The following is a 17,290-nucleotide window of genomic DNA, read 5'->3' on the forward strand; positions in this document are numbered from 1 at the left end:
CTTTCTTTCTTTCTTTCTTTCTTTCTTTCTTTCTTTCTTTCTTTCTTTCTTTCTTTCTTTCTTTCTTTCTTTCTTTCTTCTATTCTTGTTCTTTTCTTTCTCCTTTTCCTTTCTTTTCCTCCCTTCCCCTCCCCTCCTCTCTCCTTTCTGTATCTCCAAGAACACTTCTGTCTTTCTGCGCTTGCGCCAAAACAAAGCAAGCCCGGTCCACGAAGAAGCCTCCAGGGGGCAGCAGAGAGACGCGGAAAAACTCTGCTTCGTGCGCCTCCTCTTTATCCCGGACAGCCAATCCCCATCACGCTCCCTCCCCACCTTCAGAGAGGACCCTTCTCCAAAGGACCCCTCTCCGACCTTCTACTTTGGTGCCTGCTCGGAACAGCGGGGTCCGGGGAGATTTTCTCTGTTTGATCAACCTCGGGAATAAAGCACATCTTCCTGCCTCGCGGAGTTTACAACCGTCCGCTCCCGAGGCCCGTAGAGCGGCCCCTCCGGACTCCCGTTCAGGCACTAACGTGGACAACCCCTCCGAGGAGCGGAAGGGGCGGGATTCCCGAGGGCGGAAGGGGCGGGGCTTAAAGGCCCGGCCAGGAAGCCTCTCCATCCACCACGTGGGCAGAAGGCGGAGGGGGAGAAGCGGCGGGTCGGTGACGATGGGCGGCCTGGAGAAAAAGAAGGTACCGCAAAGGGCGTGGAGCGAAAAGCGGAGCCTCGGCAGCTGCCACTGACCCGCCCTGGGGGGGAAAAAAAAGCGTTCACGGTTCTTTTTTTTGTTCACGTGTATTGGAAAGAACGTCTGAATGCAGACACGCCACTTCCGGGTTTAGCCGCCTGCCGACACGCATCTTGCGAGTCGCCTCTCGGGGGGGGGTCTCTGTCCCGCCCACGCAGAGCCAGCCTCCCCGCTCAGAATAGAAGAGAAGAGAAGAGAATAAGAATTTAGGATAGGATAGAAAATAGAATAGAGAATAGAAAAGAATAGAATAGAATAAGAAGTTAAGTTAGGTTAGGACGATAGATAGGATAGAGAATAGAATAGAGGAGAGGAATTTAGGATAGGATTGAAAATAGAATAAAGAATAGAATAAGAAGTTAGGATAGGATAGAGAGTAGACTAGAATAGGAGAATAGAATAGAAATTAGAATTTAGGAGGAGAGAGGAGAGGAATTTAGGATAGGATAGAAAATAGAATAGAAAATAGTATAGAATAGAAGTAGAGTAGAATAGAGGAGAGGAGAGAAGAGGAATTTAGGATAGAATAGAATAAGAATTTAGGATAGGATAGAAAATAGAGAGTAGAGTAAAATAGAATAGAATTTAGAAGAGAAGAGGAATTTAGGATAGGATAGAAAATAGAGAGTAGAATAGAATAGAATAATAGAATAGAATATAAATTAGAATTTAGGAGGAATTTAGGAGAGGGTAGAAAATAGAATAGAAAAGAATAGAATAGAAGTAGAGTAGAATAGGATTAGGATTTAGGATTGGGAATTGGATAGGGAATAGAATAGAGACTAGAATAGAATAGAATAGGGGAAAATTAGAATAGAATTTTTTATTGGCCAAGTGTGATTGGACACAGAAGGAATTTGTCTTGGTGCATATGCTCTCAGTGTACATAAAAGAAAAGATACGTTCATCAAGAATCATAAGGTACAACACTTAATGATAGTCATAGGAAACAATAAGCAATCAAATCATACTAGGAAACAATATAAATCTTAAGGATACCAGCAGCAAAGTTACAGTCATACAGTCATAAGTGGGAGGAGATGGGTGATGGGAACAATGAGAAGATTAATAGTAGTGCAGACTTAGTGAATAGTTTGACAGTGTTGAGGGAATTATTTGTTTAGCAGAGTGATGGCGTTCGGGAAAAAACTGTCCTCGTGTCTCGTTGTTCTGGTGTGCAGTGCTCTATAGTGTCGTTTTGAGGGTAGGAGTTGAAAGAGTTTATGTCCAGGATGCAAGGAGCCTGTAAATATTTTCCCAGCCCTCTTTTTGACTCCTGCAGTATACAGGTCCTCAATGGAAGGCAGGTTGGCAGCCATGGTTTTTTCTGCAGTTCTAATGATCCTCTGAAGTCGGTGTCTGTCTTGTTGGGTTGCAGAGCCAAACCAGACAGTTATAGAGAGGTGCAGATGACATCATTCCTCTGTAGAACTGGATCAGCAGCTCCTTGGGCAGTTTGAGCTTCCTGAGTTGGTCGGTCATAGATCATGACATCAAATTCTTGGAGGGCCTTTTTGCCTGGCATCTTCCAGCCGGGCAAATGTGCCAGTCAAGGAGCTGCAGCGTATCTGGGAGGCTCCACATCCAGTAAGGCGATAAGTTATTGGCAGGGCCAGAGCTAATTAACTGCTTTGTCTCTCTTTTTTCCCTGCCCGTCTACGAAAGTACGAGAGGGGCTCAGCCACCAACTATATCACCAGAAATAAAGCTCGGAAGAAACTGCAGCTCAGCCTTCCAGACTTCAGGTATGGCCAAGAGATTTTGAGTAGTCTACTGTGGGTGTCACTTGCTCTGGTTGTGCAGGGAAGGTGCAGGTGATGCCTTTGCTGGAATGGAGTAGAAACTGAAGTGGGGTGGAGGGGGGAGAGGGTGAGGAGGTGGGACAAATTTGGAGACCGAGAAATATTGGGTAAGGATCACGCTGGGCTTAAGTGATGGTTGAGTTCACACAAGATGCTTGTTTTAATTATTTATGAAATGTATATGCTTGTCCAGCCTCTTTTTAAAAGCCTCCAGTGATGGAGCAGCCACAACTTCTGGTGGCAAGCTGTTCCACTGGTTAATTTTTCTAATTATCAGGAAATTCCTCCTTAGTTCTAGGTTGCTTCTCTCCTTGCTTAGTTTCCATCCGTTGCTTCTTATCCTGCCTTTCAGCTGCTTTGGAGAATAGATGGACCACTACCACCCCACTTCTTCTTCGGGGCAACGCCTGATGGTGCTGCCCATTTCACTATCCAAAAGTTAGGAGATTGCCAAGATATATAAATCCATGATTCAGATTGTCATTTGGTCGTTGAGTTTTTTGGCGGCTGCCGCCACCCCCAATTTAACGGTGGACTCACAAGACTGCATCCCCATCTTTAAATGTGAAGCCAGCCAAGACTTTAAGGTAGCAAATTGAATCCGTCTTCTCACCCGTTTTCGTTTTTCCAGGCGACTCTGCATCCTAAAAGGGATTTATCCCCACGAGCCCAAACACAAGAAGAAGGTGAACAAGGGATCAACAGCTGCCCGGACGTTTTACCTCTTGAAAGACATAAAATTTCTTCTCCATGAGCCCATTGTCAACAAATTCCGGGACTATAAGGTATCACGATTTGGGGGGGGGCACCCCGGAACTGATTAAAAGCTGCAGATGAACCTCTGGGCGTAACAGCCACTTTGGACGGGGTGGGTGGGAGTGATTGGCACTTCAAAAATTGCTGTTCTGCCACTTACTGGAATTTTTTTTTTAAAAAAATTTGATTTATATGCCGCCCTTCTCCGAAGACTCAGGGCGGCTTACAATGTGCTCAGCAATAGCCTTCATCCTTTTGTATATTTATACAAAGTCAGCTTATTGCCCCCACAAACTGGGTCCTCATTTCACCTACCTTTGAAAGGATGGAAGGCTGAGTCAACCTGGAGCCTTGGCGAGATTCGAACCCTGCAGTAATTGCAGGCAGCTGGTCTTAATAACCAGCTTAATAACAGGGTGTCTTAGACCCTTGTACTACCAAGGCTCCTGGAATGCTTTTTCTCCCTGTGTTAATTATTTGATCGGCACAGTTTTCACTTGCAACTCAGGGCGTCAGTGGCAAAGTTAATTTAAGATCATTTTGTTGTTATTAGTCGTGAAATCGTGTCCGACCCATCGCGACTCCATGGACAACGTTCCTCCAGGCCTTCCTGTCCTCTACCATCCTCTGGAGTCCATTGAAGCTCTCGCCGACTGCTTCAGTGACTCCATCCAGCCACCTCGTTCTCTGCTGTCCCCTTCTTCTTTTGCCCTCAGTCGTTCCCAGCATTCGGCTCTTCTCTAGGGAGTCCTTCCTTCTCCTTAGGTGGCCAAAGGATTTGAGTTTCCTCTTCAGGATCTGGCCTTCTAAAGAGCAGTCAGGGTTGATCTCCTCCAGGACTGACCGGTTGGATCGCCTTGCAGTCCAAGGGACTCTTGGGATCATTTTATCCAGCCTTAAAATCTAGCGTTCTGGGTGAGAAGTTTAAAGCATTTGACGTCTGTGAAATAGAGAAGTATTTTTAATACGGTCATAAGAGAAGTGAAAAAATAATACGTAAAAGATATATGCTTACCGTGTTTCCCCCAAAATAAGACCCTATCTTATTTATTTTTTTGAACCCCGAAATAAGCTCTTGGTCTTATTTTCGGGGAGGTCTTATTATTTTGGGGCGTGTGGAGCAAGATGGGGCTCCTCTTGCCATCCTACCTGATTTCCAGCTCTGCGTTTAAATATTTTCGGGGAGGGCTTATTTTAGGGGATGTCTTATTTTCAGGGAAACAGGGTAGCATAAATAGGTGCGTCAAACTCACGTCATCACGTGACGTATCACAACTTTTTTCCCCCTTGGCTAAAATGGGGAGTCGGTGTGGCCGCCGCGTGGACACATCCGGTCCGGGGGTCACGAGTTTGACACCCCTGGTATAAAAGAAAACAAGCCAAAGACTCGGGGTCTCCTTGTTGAAGAAGAGGAAGGAAACATGCTGGTGGATAGCAGCCCAGCCCTTTAGAATTGTGGTCTGGACATTGGGAAATGTGGGGCTGTAAAATATTTCTCTCCCCATAAGGTATTTGTCCGCAAGTTGCGAAAAGCCTACGGGAAGAGCGAATGGAACACAGTGCAGCGCCTGAAAGACAACAAGCCGGCTTATAAATTGGACCACATCATCAAAGAGAGGTAAGAGTTGAAAACCCTCAAGATCAATAATCTCTCCTGGCTTTGGGAGGGGAAAAGGAGCAGTTTTCAGACGATTGTCTGGGAATTCTAGGGTTGCAATGACTGTATTTTTCGGAGTATAAGACGCACCTTAGTTTTTGGGGAGGAAAATAAGAAGAAAAAGAAATTCTGCCTCTGCCTACCAGCATCCATCGGTATTCGTCTGGCTAGCGTCCTGTCAGTGTGTGAGAGAGTTGAGGGCTGTTTGGAAACTGAAACAGTATTTGCTATGTGAGCAACAAGGAAGGAGACAGCAAGGAGCCTGGGCGTGGCTTAGCTCTGAGTCTGTGCTGAGCTCTAAACTAGTCTGCTGCTCAAAACTGAAACTGAAACTCCTCTCCTCTGCTTGTGTTTTGCTTGTATTTACTACCACGTTGGAAAACCTGGCTTTTGGTCTTGTATATTTACTTCATGTGTTATATTGTATATAAAGAGAAGTTATTGAATCCTGCTGAATCAGTTATTTGTGTGTGCTTTCTGGATGGGATTGCTGCTGCAGACTCTTGAGTCCTTGCAGCAAATAGCAAACCGCAGGTGAGCTTCAGCACATTATTGCCGCCTGATTCAGCACGAGCAGCTGATTGGCGGGTGGATCGGCCTCCCGGAATACCCCCAATCAGCTGTTCCAGGCTGCAGGGATTGCCACAGACCATCACTGCCTCCGTGCCTTACATTTTTGGCTACATTCGGTGTGTAAGACACACTCAAAATTTCACCCTCTTTTAGGGAGGGGATGGAAGTGCGTTTTATACTCCAAAAAATATGGTATGTATAAAATTTTGCTTAGACTTGAGTGGCTATCCAGACGATTACAGTTCGTTCAACAAAACCTGGTTAAGCAAGATTGCACGACAGATTTGGGGCAATTCCTGTTGGCAGATTAAGCCCTAATAACAGGAAGCCGCACTGATACTTGCAACTCCTCTCCCACAAGCGTCTAGAGAGGCAGATGGTGCTTGAACTTGTCTTCTTCTTCTCAAATGGCTGCAGATACCCAACCTTCGTGGACGCCCTGCGAGATTTGGACGATGCGCTCTCCATGTGCGTCCTCTTTTCCACCTTCCCACGCACCGGCAAGTGTCACGTCCAGACCATCCAGCTGTGTCGTCGGCTGACCGTGGAGTTCCTCAACTACGTCATCGCCTCGCGCGGTCTTCGCAAGGTGAGCTGGGAAGGGCCCCTTTGGAGACGCCAGTGCTGATGGATTTCCCTCGGATCAATACATGCCAAGAGAATAAGAGTGGTGCGGTGGCTTAGGGGTGGAGATCCCGCCTCACAATCAGGAGGCTGTGAGTTCGATCCTAGGTAGAGGCAGATATTTCTCTCTCTGGGCACAATGAGAAATATATCTGCCGAACAAAAACTCCGCATTGGCGACAGGAAAGGCATCCGGCCAACACTCTGCTAGCTCCATTCAGTTTCCCAGACTCCATGGGGTCGTTAAATGATGATGATGAATACATGCCAAGAGAATAAGAGTGGTGCGGTGGCCTAGAGGTGGAGCTCTCGCCTCACAATCAGGAGGCTGTGAGTTCGATCCTAGGTAGAGGCAGATATTTCTCAGAACTATGAGAAATATATCTGCTGAACAAAACTCCGCATTGGCGACAGGAAAGGCATCCGGCCAGTAAACACTCTGCTAGCTCCATTCGGTTGCCCAAACTCCACCCCGCAATGGATTATGGGATCATTAAATGATGATGATGATGAATACATGCCAAGAGAATTAAGTCAACGGAGCTGTTAATCCACAGATGGCGTACCTATGACACACGTTTTTAAGCTGACACGCCATGATGTTTCGAGCGGTACATCAGTGTTCAACAACAACTTTTTTTTTTTTTTTAATTTGATTTATATGCCGCCCTTCTCCGGAGACTCAGGGCGGCTTACAATGCGCTAAGCAATAGCCTTCATCCTTTTGTATATTTATACAAAGTCAGCTTATTGCCCCCACAAACTGGGTCCTCAATTTACCTACCTTAGAAAGGATGGAAGGCTGAGTCAACCTTGAGCCTTGGAGAGATTCGAACCTGCAGTAATTGCAGGCAGCTGGTTTTAATAACCAGCTTAATAACAGGGTGCCTTAGACCACTGTACTACCAAGGCTCTTATTCGCCAAAGCTCGTGGTTTCGTATTGCTTTTGGAGGCCGTGCCCGAATAGGGATGCGCTCTTGTGCAGCTTCCAAAAATCACGTGAGAGGGCCAGGCTGCTGTGCGGCCTCTGGAGCATTCGAAAGTCATATATTTGTGAGGTGTTCGGAGGCCACGGATCTCCCGGAAGCCACTTCAAGAACGAAGGCCTCGTGGGCCTTGGAGAAGGCACGGGCAGGCTGCAGAGCGTGTCAACCGAAAGGGAACACTGCCCTAACAAAAGTGGCATCGATCCTGGGGGTGGGTGAATGTGTCACACACACAATTGGATTGTATTTTAAAAAAAAATAAAATAAATAAGTGACTGAAAAGCATTATTTCTGTTTTGCTCATGGGAAAAAGGGTAACACGCCAGCAGAGTTAGGCATTATTATTATTTTTGAATTATTGACACGCCTGAGCCCAAAAGATTTACCAACCCTGTGCTAGTCATTTCTTTCCTGTCTGCAATTTTAGGCTCTTGGGTTGTTTTCCTGACTTGAGTTTGTTTTTCTCTGCTTTCCCTCAGGTTTTTCTCTCCATTAAGGGCATCTATTACCAGGCTGAGGTGCTGGGCCAGCTTGTCACCTGGATAACGCCCTATGCCTTCTCCCACAACGTGAGTATAGGGCTGTTTAATATCGTTTAATATCAGGGGTTGCCCCAAAGAAGAGGGAGTCAAGCTATTCTCCAAAGCACCTGAGGGCAGGACAAGAAGCAATGGGTGGAAACTCATCAAGGAGAGAAGCAACTTAGAACTAAGGAGAAAACTCCTGACAGTGAGAACAATTAACCAGTGGAACAGCTTGCCTCCAGAAGTTGTGGGTACTTCATCACTGGAGGTGTTTAAAGAGAGACTGGACAGCTGTTTGTCTGGAGTGGTATAAGATCTTCTGCTTGAGCAGGGGGTTGGACTAGAAGACCTCCAAGGTCCCTTCCAACTCTGTTATGTACCTGAACAGAATTAGGCATTCTTGACCAGAAGGCAGATTCCTTCCTGTTTTTTGCGTGCCGAACTCTCATGCTTGGTGTTTAGTTTTCAGTGTTCTCGTGGGAAGGAAATCATTAACTTTTTTTAAAAAAAAAAACAAAAACCCCAAGGTGAAAATGGCAATTAACAATTAACTCTAAGCATGGAGTTTCATTGTTAGAAGCCAGTTGCTTGGACACAGAGAACTGTCTTTGCTTATTTACAAAGCATTTCTCTCATTTTTTTTTAAAAAAACGTTATATTTTGCTTCTTAATGATCACCGACCCAGGCATCCCTTCTTGTGCCTGTAAGATCTCTTTTTTCCATTGATTGTGATGTGATCAATCTTGATATATTTCATTACTTCAGCCACAGGTTCCGCTGCAATAATCTTTATGTAAATTAATTGCCAATTATGAACGTCAATGTTATTTAGAAAGCTTAAAAGTCTTAAAAGTAAGTAAATAAAAATTCTATCAACTTTAGGATCTTAAGTATTGCACGTGTAAACTTACTTTATGCAGGTTGACTTATGACGGCCAATAAATGAACATTCAAAGCAAAAATTCCCCAAAAAGTTACTTATGACCTTGAACTTTCAACTGCCACCCCACCCCAAACGCTCTCCTGATTGTATTTTGGGTGCTGGCAACTCACCTCACATTTGCAACCAATTGCAGTATCACACGATTGCATTTTCCAGCAAAAAAAAAAAAAGTCCATTGAATGAAGTGGGTTCACACTTACAACTGTATAGTTCACTTAATTGACCGTGATGACTCGCTTAACAACTGTTGTTAAAAACTGTCATAAAATGAAGTCCAGTCTCCTGGTGCCTTGACTTAACAAACTGCAATGACTTAACAAACCAACATTCCAATTTCAGTCCCAATTCTCTCGAGAGTTAGAGCAATGACAAACTTCCTTACTGGAAAATCAGATTCGGGACTTTGTAAGATAAAGCTGTGTCTTTGACCTAAGCCTTGGAAGGTTATGCAGATTGACAGGTGACCCAGAAAGCTGCCTGCTCTAGTCCCTGATTTACAGGCTGCCTTGAAGGTCGACCTTGCATTTTGTGTTAACCGTAGAAATGCATATTCATACACGTGTCCCGAAAGATTAACCCAGGTGTGCAGGAGAGCTGGCCGTTGCACCTGGTGAACTTTTGAGAAAGCCATCAAACTTCCCACCTGATCTGGGAAGGATAGCTTAGAACGGGGGTCCTCGGCATGCCAGAAACCAGTCCACACAAACAAACAAAGTCCCATCCGCGGGAATGCAGGCAGCCCGCGAAATCATGGCCCCTTCTGGTGGTGGTCTCAGGGGGACATACTTCAACTTCCTTTTAAATATTAAGTCATACCCAACACTTTTTATTTTTATTTATTTATTAAGAACATATAAGATTACAGGTAAAAGTATATACATAATTTGAATGGATGAAAAGAGTAAGAGTAAAAAGAAATATTAGGACAGGGACCGTAAGCACGCTGGTGCACTTATGCACGCCCCCTTACAGACCTCTTAGGAATGGGGTGAGGTCAACAGTAGACAGTTTAAGGTTAAAGTTTTGGGGTTTGGGGAGAAGAAACTACAGAGTCAGGGAGTGCATTCCAGGCATTGACCACTCTGTTGCTGAAGTCGTATTTTCTGCAATCGAGTTTGGAGCGGTTTACCTTGAGTGTGTATCTATTATTTGCTCGTGTATTGTTGTGGTCTTCCTTTAAAATATATATATATATTCCTGTTTACAAAAAAAATAAAAAAAATAAATAGAACTGGGAGTTAGATTTAAAAAGTTTCTGCACATTGATTGATTGATTGATTGATTGATTGATTGACTTTCTTCCAGCACCCGACAGATGTGGATTATAGGGTCATGGCTACTTTCACTGAATTCTACACCACCCTTCTTGGCTTTGTCAATTTTCGTCTCTACCAGACACTCAACTTGCACTATCCCCCGAAGGTGAGTGAAGCAGACAAGCTACTGAGAAGCCCAGTTTATCTTCTTAACGGGCAACTTACCCAGATAGAGAGAGAGAGACACACACACACAGAGACGGCCTAAAAAAATAATAATAATAGGCCAGGCCATTGGCAAACACTATTGATGCCCGAGGAAAGAGAAGGAATTGGAAAGGAACTCCAAGTGACCCAGCTCTTCGATAACAGGGGTCTTTCAGTACAGGTAGTCCTCGACTTACGACCAAAGTTGAGCTCCACGTTTCTGTTGTTAAGAGAGACATTAGTTAAGTGCATTTTACGACCTTTCTTGACCTAGTTGTTAAGTGAATCGTTGCAACACGAGTTGTTAAGTGTTCTATTTTATTCTGTTCCGTTCGTCACTTTTTCCAGTGCTGTCATAACTTCACAACAGTCACTAAACAGAACTGTTATTCAGGGTCTATCTGTAACTGATTCCAACTTCCTTTTTTCATATTAAGCCGTACCCAACACTTCCTTTTTTTAAAAAAAGAAATATTCCCAAAAAATGTTTGCAAGGGTCTGGGACTGTAACCTTAAAATAACAGTCGTGTTTATCCCTCGTAGTTTGAGTGGCCTGTCTGGACTACCTCCCCATATCCCAGGGGTGAAATGCTCCCGGTTCGGACCGGATCGCCCAATCCGGTAGCAATGGTAGTGGGTGGTTCGGAGAATCGGTAGCAAAAATCCCTGTGCTCCCCCCCCTCCATGCCCAGCTGAACCGCGTGATCATCAGAGACTTTTTTTTTTTACTTTTAAAAGCATTTTCTACAACCTCTTCTGCCGAAAGAATGCTTTTAAAAGAAAAAAAAAAAGGATCTGATGATCGCGCGGCTCAGCTGGGATCGTCAGAGGCTTTTAAAATCGGCCAAAGAGGTTGTAGAAAAAAAATGCTTTTAAAAGCCTCTGACGATCCCAGCTGAGTTGCCCGATCGTCAGAGGCTTTTAAAAGCATTTTTTTTCCTGCAACCTCTTCGGCCGTAGAGGTGGTAGAAAAAATGCTTTTAAAAGAAAAGGAAGAAAAAAAAAAAGTTGGCCACGCCCACCCAGTCACCAAGCCACGTCCACAGAACCGGTATTAACAAATTTTACATTTCACCACTGCCGTATCCGTGTTCTGTTCTTTTAGATCGAAGGCCATTCTTCAGTAGAGAAGAAGCCGGAGGATGGAGAAGCTTACGCCTTGGACTCCGAGAGCACCTTAGAGGTGAGAACACGGGTGCCCAATCCTATCCTTCCAAATTTTCCTCCACGTCCTTCCTTAAGGAACATTGGACTTTGGACTTCAACTCCCAGAATTCCCCAGCCAGCCTGCTTCCATTCTGGGTATCTACATGAGCTGCGTGCTTCGCTTAAGTTGACTTGGATCAAGTTGCCCATCAATTTCATGGTTCTCTTTCTTTTACCCTCCCTTAGAAACTGTCGGCTCTCAGCACCAGCCTCGCTCGAGTCGTTGCCCCCAACATAGAGGATGAAGCCGAAGTGGATGAGTTCCCTGTGGAAGGGGTGAGTGACACCCCATTTTTTTGGGGAGTCAGAGGAAAATACCTTCCCAAGAAATAGGATGTTGGGGAGACTGTACTTTGAGATACCCTGTTTTCCCCAAAATAAGACATCCCCTGATAATAAGGCCAAGCACTTATTTCAGGGTTCAAAAAAATATAAGGCAGCGTCTTATTTTTGGGGAAACACAGATAGATAGATAGATAGATAGATAGATAGATAGATAGATAGATAGATAGATAGATAGATAGATAGATAGATAGATGATAGATAGATGAAAGATAGATAGATAGATAGATAGATGATAGATAGATAGATAGATAGATAGATAGATAGATAGATAGATAGATAGATGATAGATGATAGACAGATGATAGATAGATAGATATAGATAGATAGATAGATAGATAGATAGATAGATGATAGATAGATGATAGATAGATAGATAGATAGATGATAGATAGATAGATAGATAGATAGATAGATAGATAGATAGATAGATAGATAGATGATAGATAGATGAAAGATAGATAGATAGATAGATAGATGATAGATAGATAGATGGATAGATAGATAGATAGATAGATAGATAGATAGATAGATAGATAGAATAGATAGATAGATAGATAGATAGATAGATAGATAGATAGATAGAAGGAATTAGATAGATAGATTTATAACCTTTCCAACACGGAGAAGGGGTTCGATAGAGCTTTTTCTCTCTCTCTACCTAGGAGACTGCAGAACAAGAAGAGACCAGGAGGAAGGAGGAAGAGGACTTGGAAAAACAGAAGAAGCTCTTCGAAGGGCTGCAGTTCTTTCTCAACCGGGAGGTGCCTCGCGAACCCTTAGCCTTTGTCATCAGGTGTGTAAGCCTTTGCCGATTCAATCAACTTGTGCTAATTAGCCTGTGCTGAAGCTGAAAGGAGCTGTTTCTGCTTGCTGCAAGGAGGTAAACCGCTGGGAGGCAGAGGCCAAAGGGTGGGGGCCAGTGGGTGGGCGGGGCTACATTCGGTGTAACATGCAACTGAATTTTCACCCCCTTTTAGGAGGGAAAAAGGTGCGTCTTATACTCCGAGAAATACGGTAAATGTGCATTTGAATGTAAAACCTGTCACTAGATCTGGCTTAACCCCACCTCTCCTTCACCAGGTGCTTTGGCGGCAAAGTGTCCTGGGACAAGTCTGTTTGCATTGGCGCCACCTACGATGTTACGGACCCCCGCATCACCCACCAGATAGTGGACCGTCCAAATGTAGAGAAGCAAGTGATTGGAAGGTGAGAACTCTGCCCTTTGGTAGGCAAGAAAACGGACATCAGATTTTAAGAAAGCTTGAGTCAACCTTGAGCCGGTCAGGATCGAACTGCTGGCAGCCGGCAGAATTAGCCTGCAATACTGCATTCTAACAGGAAGGAAGGAAGGAAGGCTGAGTCAATCTTGAACCGGTCAGGATTGAACTGCTGGCAGTCGGCAGAATTAGCCTGCAAGGCTGCATTCTAACCACAAGGAAGGAAGGAAGGATAAAAGGGAGGGGGGAAGGAAGGAAAGGAGAGGGAGGGGAGGAAGGAAGTGGGGGCAATAGCACTTAGACTTATATATCGCTTCATAGTGCTTTTACAGCCCCCTCTAAGCGCTTTAGAGTCAGCCTCTTGCCCCCAACAATCTGAGTCCTCATTTTACTGACCTCTGAAGGACAGACGGCTGAGTCAACCTTGATCCTGATGAGATTCAAACTGCCAAATTGCAGGCAGCCGGCAGTCAGCAGAAGTCGCCTGCAGTACCGCACTCTAACCACTGCGCCACCGCAATGTACAACTTGACATTCTAATACGCCCACTTCTCATTGGCTTTCCTTTCTCCCCAGATATTACCTCCAGCCTCAGTGGGTCTTTGACTCGGTCAATGCCAAGATATGCCTTCCCGTGGCCGATTACTTCCCCGGCGTAATACTGCCCCCTCACCTCTCCCCGTTTGTCTCGGAGAAAGAAGGGGACTACATGCCTCCAGAGAAGCTGAAACTTTTGGCCTTGCAACGGGGTGAAAAACCAGGTATCCAGCGGCTCCTGGGTTTCTGGCGAACCTGTTGCATTTTTAGAGGTTGGGTGAGCTGAGAATATCTTCTGGGGTTTCTCAGCAACAACTTTAACACGGTTTGGATCTTTTCAGTAGCCAAAGATAGTGAGTCGGAAGAGGAAGAAGAGAGCGGCGGAGAGGATGAAGGTGCAACTGAAGGCTCGGAGGAAGAAGAGGAGGAGGAAGAGGAGGATTCTGACAAGGAAGATGAAGGGAAACTGCGCAAAATGGAAGCACAGCGATCTCAGAACAAGGTATCCTAAAAGATGCTTATTTATGAAGTCAGAAAGTGGTAGGACGTTGATTGAATCCAGTCATAGTAAAAAAAATAAGGGTTACAGGTGCCGGTGTAACTTTGAGCAAGTCACTAAATGAACCGCTGTAAGTTGAGGATTACCTATATTTTGTAGTTCTTTATGAAATCTGTTCACCGTATGAGAACTGATGTCAATCTCAGAGTGACCCAGTAAGTGTGTGTATAATATTAATTATATAATATTAATTGTATAATATTAATTACCGTGTTCCCCCGAAAATAAGACCCTATCTTATATTTATTTTGAACCCTGAAATAAGTGCTTGGCCTTATTGCCATGCGCTCAAAAGCCCGATTGGGCTTATTATCAGGGGATGTCTTATTTTGGGGGCAACCCTGGTATATTAACCTGTTTCCCCGAAAATAAGATTTGACCGGAAAATAAGCCCTAGCATGATTTTTCAGGATGCTCGTAATATAAGCCCCACCTCAAAAATAAACCCGAGTTAAGATTGTCATCCAGATGGATGCCTTTAGTACCGTGTTTCCCCCCAAAATAAGACCTAACCAGAAAATAAGCCCTAATGCGTCTTTTGGAGCAAAAATTAATATAAGACCCGGTCTTATTTTTGAGGAAACACAGTATATTATCTTAACTTAACTTAACTTAACTTAACTTAACTTAACTTAACTTAACAACTTTATATTATATTTATTATATTTATTATATTATATTAAAATCAAGCCTAGCATTGACTTGGGAAAGTTTTCCTAAAGGTTTTGTTCTCCGGGTTAACTGAAACTATCTTTTGAGTGCGAAATTTCCTCTTGTCTCAGAATCTCCCAGTGAAGGTGACACCTGGCCAGATTGTGAAGGAAGATAAGGAGCGGCTGATGCAAGAACAGCAGAGCGAGGAAAAACGCTTGGCCATCATGATGATGAAGAAACGAGAGAAATACCTCTACCAAAAAATAATGTTTGGGAAGAAGCGCAAAATTAGAGAGGTATCTTTTTCTTCTTCTTCTTCTTTTTTTTTGCTCTGCTCAGTTTCCCTCCTGAGGTTCTTTGGGAACTGCGAGAATTATGAATGAATTCTCTATCCATGTCCTAGGACCGTGATGACAAACCTGTGGCACGCGAAGCCATATCCCTGGGCACGTGAGCGTTGCCCTAGGTCAGCTCCAGCGTGCATGCGCACACCGGCCAGCTGAGTTTTGGGCCTTCCGGGCCCACCGGAAGTCGGGAAATTGGCTGTTTCCGGCCTCCAGGGGGGTGGGGAAGGCTGTTTTCGCCCTCCCCAGGCTCCAAAAAAGCCTCTGGAGCCTGGGGAGGGCGAAAAACGGGTCTAGCAGTCCCACAGGTAACCTTTTTGCCGTCGTGTGCCAAAAGCGGGGGAAGCATGAAGGGGGGGGTCATGTGCACAAGCACAGGTGGGCAGGATGGGGGGGGGCATTGAATTATGGGTGTGGGCACACCCACGCGCAACCCCCCTGTACTCCCCCCACTTTTGGCACACGACGACGAAAAGGTTAACCATCACTGTCCTAGGATAATGTTGCAGGATCCAATCTGGATCGGTCATCGGGACCAGAGGTTTTGTCTTCCGAGCTTTTCGGACTCTTGCCAGAGCCCCATCTTTCAAGGAACTTCTCTGTGAGAATTGGACTTAGCAATTTTTTTCTTCTTCTTCTCCTTCTCTTTCTCCTTCTCCTTCTCCTTCTCCTTCTCCTTCTCCTTCTTTTTTCAGGCCAACAAATTGGCAGAGAAACGGAAAGCTCACGATGCGGCAGTAAAATCAGAAAAGAAGAAAAGCAAGAAGGCACGACGGGAATAGAAGAGCCCATCTCGTTTTGGGCTAACATTTCACAACGCAGCCCTGGAAAGTGGACCTGGGACTTAAAGCTGGATCTTTCACGTTGGAGATGGACAACATTGGAATTCCTGATTCTTTGGGGCTTTGCCCTCTCCAAAACGGAACTAATCAGAACTGGGTCTACGGTACCCTGATTTCTTTAGGGAAATTCTATTGAAAAGACGTGTAAATGTTTGATTCCATTCAGTTTTTGTCTTTGTCACACCCACCGTACCAGCGTCAGTGAGACGGTAAGCTAGATCCCCAGTCTTGGATGGAGAAATGTTATTTTTGAGGAGAGAAAGAGTCACGAACAGTCCCGCTTTGCCAAGGACACATAAAATAGCAAACACATGAACAAGGTTCCTATCTGGAATCAGAAAATTGGTTTGCTTTCTGAGCAGAGGGTTATTTTTTTCCCTTCTTCCCCTTTTAGTTTTTGCACAGAATAAACATTTTTGAAGTTCTTGGCCTAACACGTTATTTTAAGAGTCGTTCAAGGTAATCTTCCTATGCGTGTAAATAAAATCCGGGATTAAGATAGTTCGGCTCTACCTCAGTTGGAGGGTAACTTCTAGCCAGCAACACTTGTTTCATTTTGCAGCCATTGTGGAGTCCGCGTGTTTTTTGCATTTTGGTTGTAAATTACAGCAACGAAGCGTTATTAAACTGAACTTTGAAAATTTCAGATTTTCAATTTCGAATTCAACCCTTTATTGTCAGAGTACAACATGTGTGCTATGAGATTGGCTGAGCTGCCCTTCGTGCACTCCTACCCCCACCCCAACACAATACAACTCACAGTGAAAAACAAAAAAAATCCCTATCCCGGTGAATCCTGCTAGCAAACACCCAATCCTATTGCACCATGGAACTTATTGCACTTCGTGCCAGTCCCGCAACTCAATCGTACTCAATTGTTGCGGTTATTTTTCAATTGAAGCTTCTGGATGGTTTTCAGGAGCAATCTGGTACAGAACACGTTGCAAATACAGCAGGACGTGACCAAGGCATGTATTCACTTGTCTTAAGCCCTGCCTATCTTGCAGGGCTGCTGTTAAGAGGTAAAATTAGGGCCAACTTTTCATACACGCCGCCTTGAATTGTAGATAAACGGTGGAAAACAAACGGAAGATATCAATAAAATACAAGCTTCATCAAGGCAAAGGATTTCATTTAAATTACTTGAATGGGATTCATTCCCATGCAATTATTAATTTTGTTCTTTTGCATTAAGCATACGGTCTGAAATTTTGGAGGGCCAATGCCATAGTTCTAGGGGGGGGGGCTGCATGCCACTCGGAGACCCCAGGCTGAATGTCCCTGCCATAAACCAGCCAAGAAAAGCAGGATGTGGGATAATGCTCTGCATAGACTTCCAAACAGGGTGGATAAAAATCAATGATTTTTTTTTTAAATAAAAAAAAAATCAGATTTTTTTGATTTAAATCGGATTTTTTTTATTTTTATCGAATTTATTTTAATAAAAAACTTTTGGGGTAAAAATCTATCGCAAAATAGTTTTCTATTTAAGATACAAATAATTTAGTTTATTCAGCATGAAATGG

At 44.3% G+C, this 17,290-nt stretch overlaps 1 protein-coding gene across 2 annotated transcripts; it reads left to right on the plus strand.

Moving 5' to 3' along the window:
• The first annotated feature begins 325 nt into the window (after positions 1–325).
• Positions 326–16,419, plus strand: PES1 (pescadillo ribosomal biogenesis factor 1). Of its 2 annotated transcripts, none has more exons than XM_060691863.2 (15): positions 326–674; positions 2,396–2,475; positions 3,164–3,317; positions 4,797–4,906; positions 5,936–6,107; positions 7,609–7,698; positions 9,903–10,019; positions 11,166–11,243; positions 11,453–11,542; positions 12,274–12,404; positions 12,692–12,817; positions 13,405–13,589; positions 13,707–13,867; positions 14,707–14,874; positions 15,618–16,419. In XM_060691863.2, exons 1-15 carry the CDS (start codon positions 651–653, stop codon positions 15,702–15,704), a joined length of 1,773 nt encoding a protein of 590 aa, XP_060547846.2. In that variant the 5' UTR covers positions 326–650; the 3' UTR covers positions 15,705–16,419. The 2 variants fall into 2 exon arrangements, with proteins under 2 accessions (XP_060547846.2, XP_087736564.1); XM_087880438.1 differs by having other exon boundaries at positions 568–674; positions 13,710–13,867.
• Positions 16,420–17,290: the final 871 nt, after the last annotated feature.

This window comes from Pantherophis guttatus, chromosome 17 (genome assembly GCF_059756535.1).
Source record: "Pantherophis guttatus breed Tessera chromosome 17, ASM5975653v1, whole genome shotgun sequence".
Taxonomy (NCBI): domain Eukaryota; kingdom Metazoa; phylum Chordata; class Lepidosauria; order Squamata; family Colubridae; genus Pantherophis; species Pantherophis guttatus.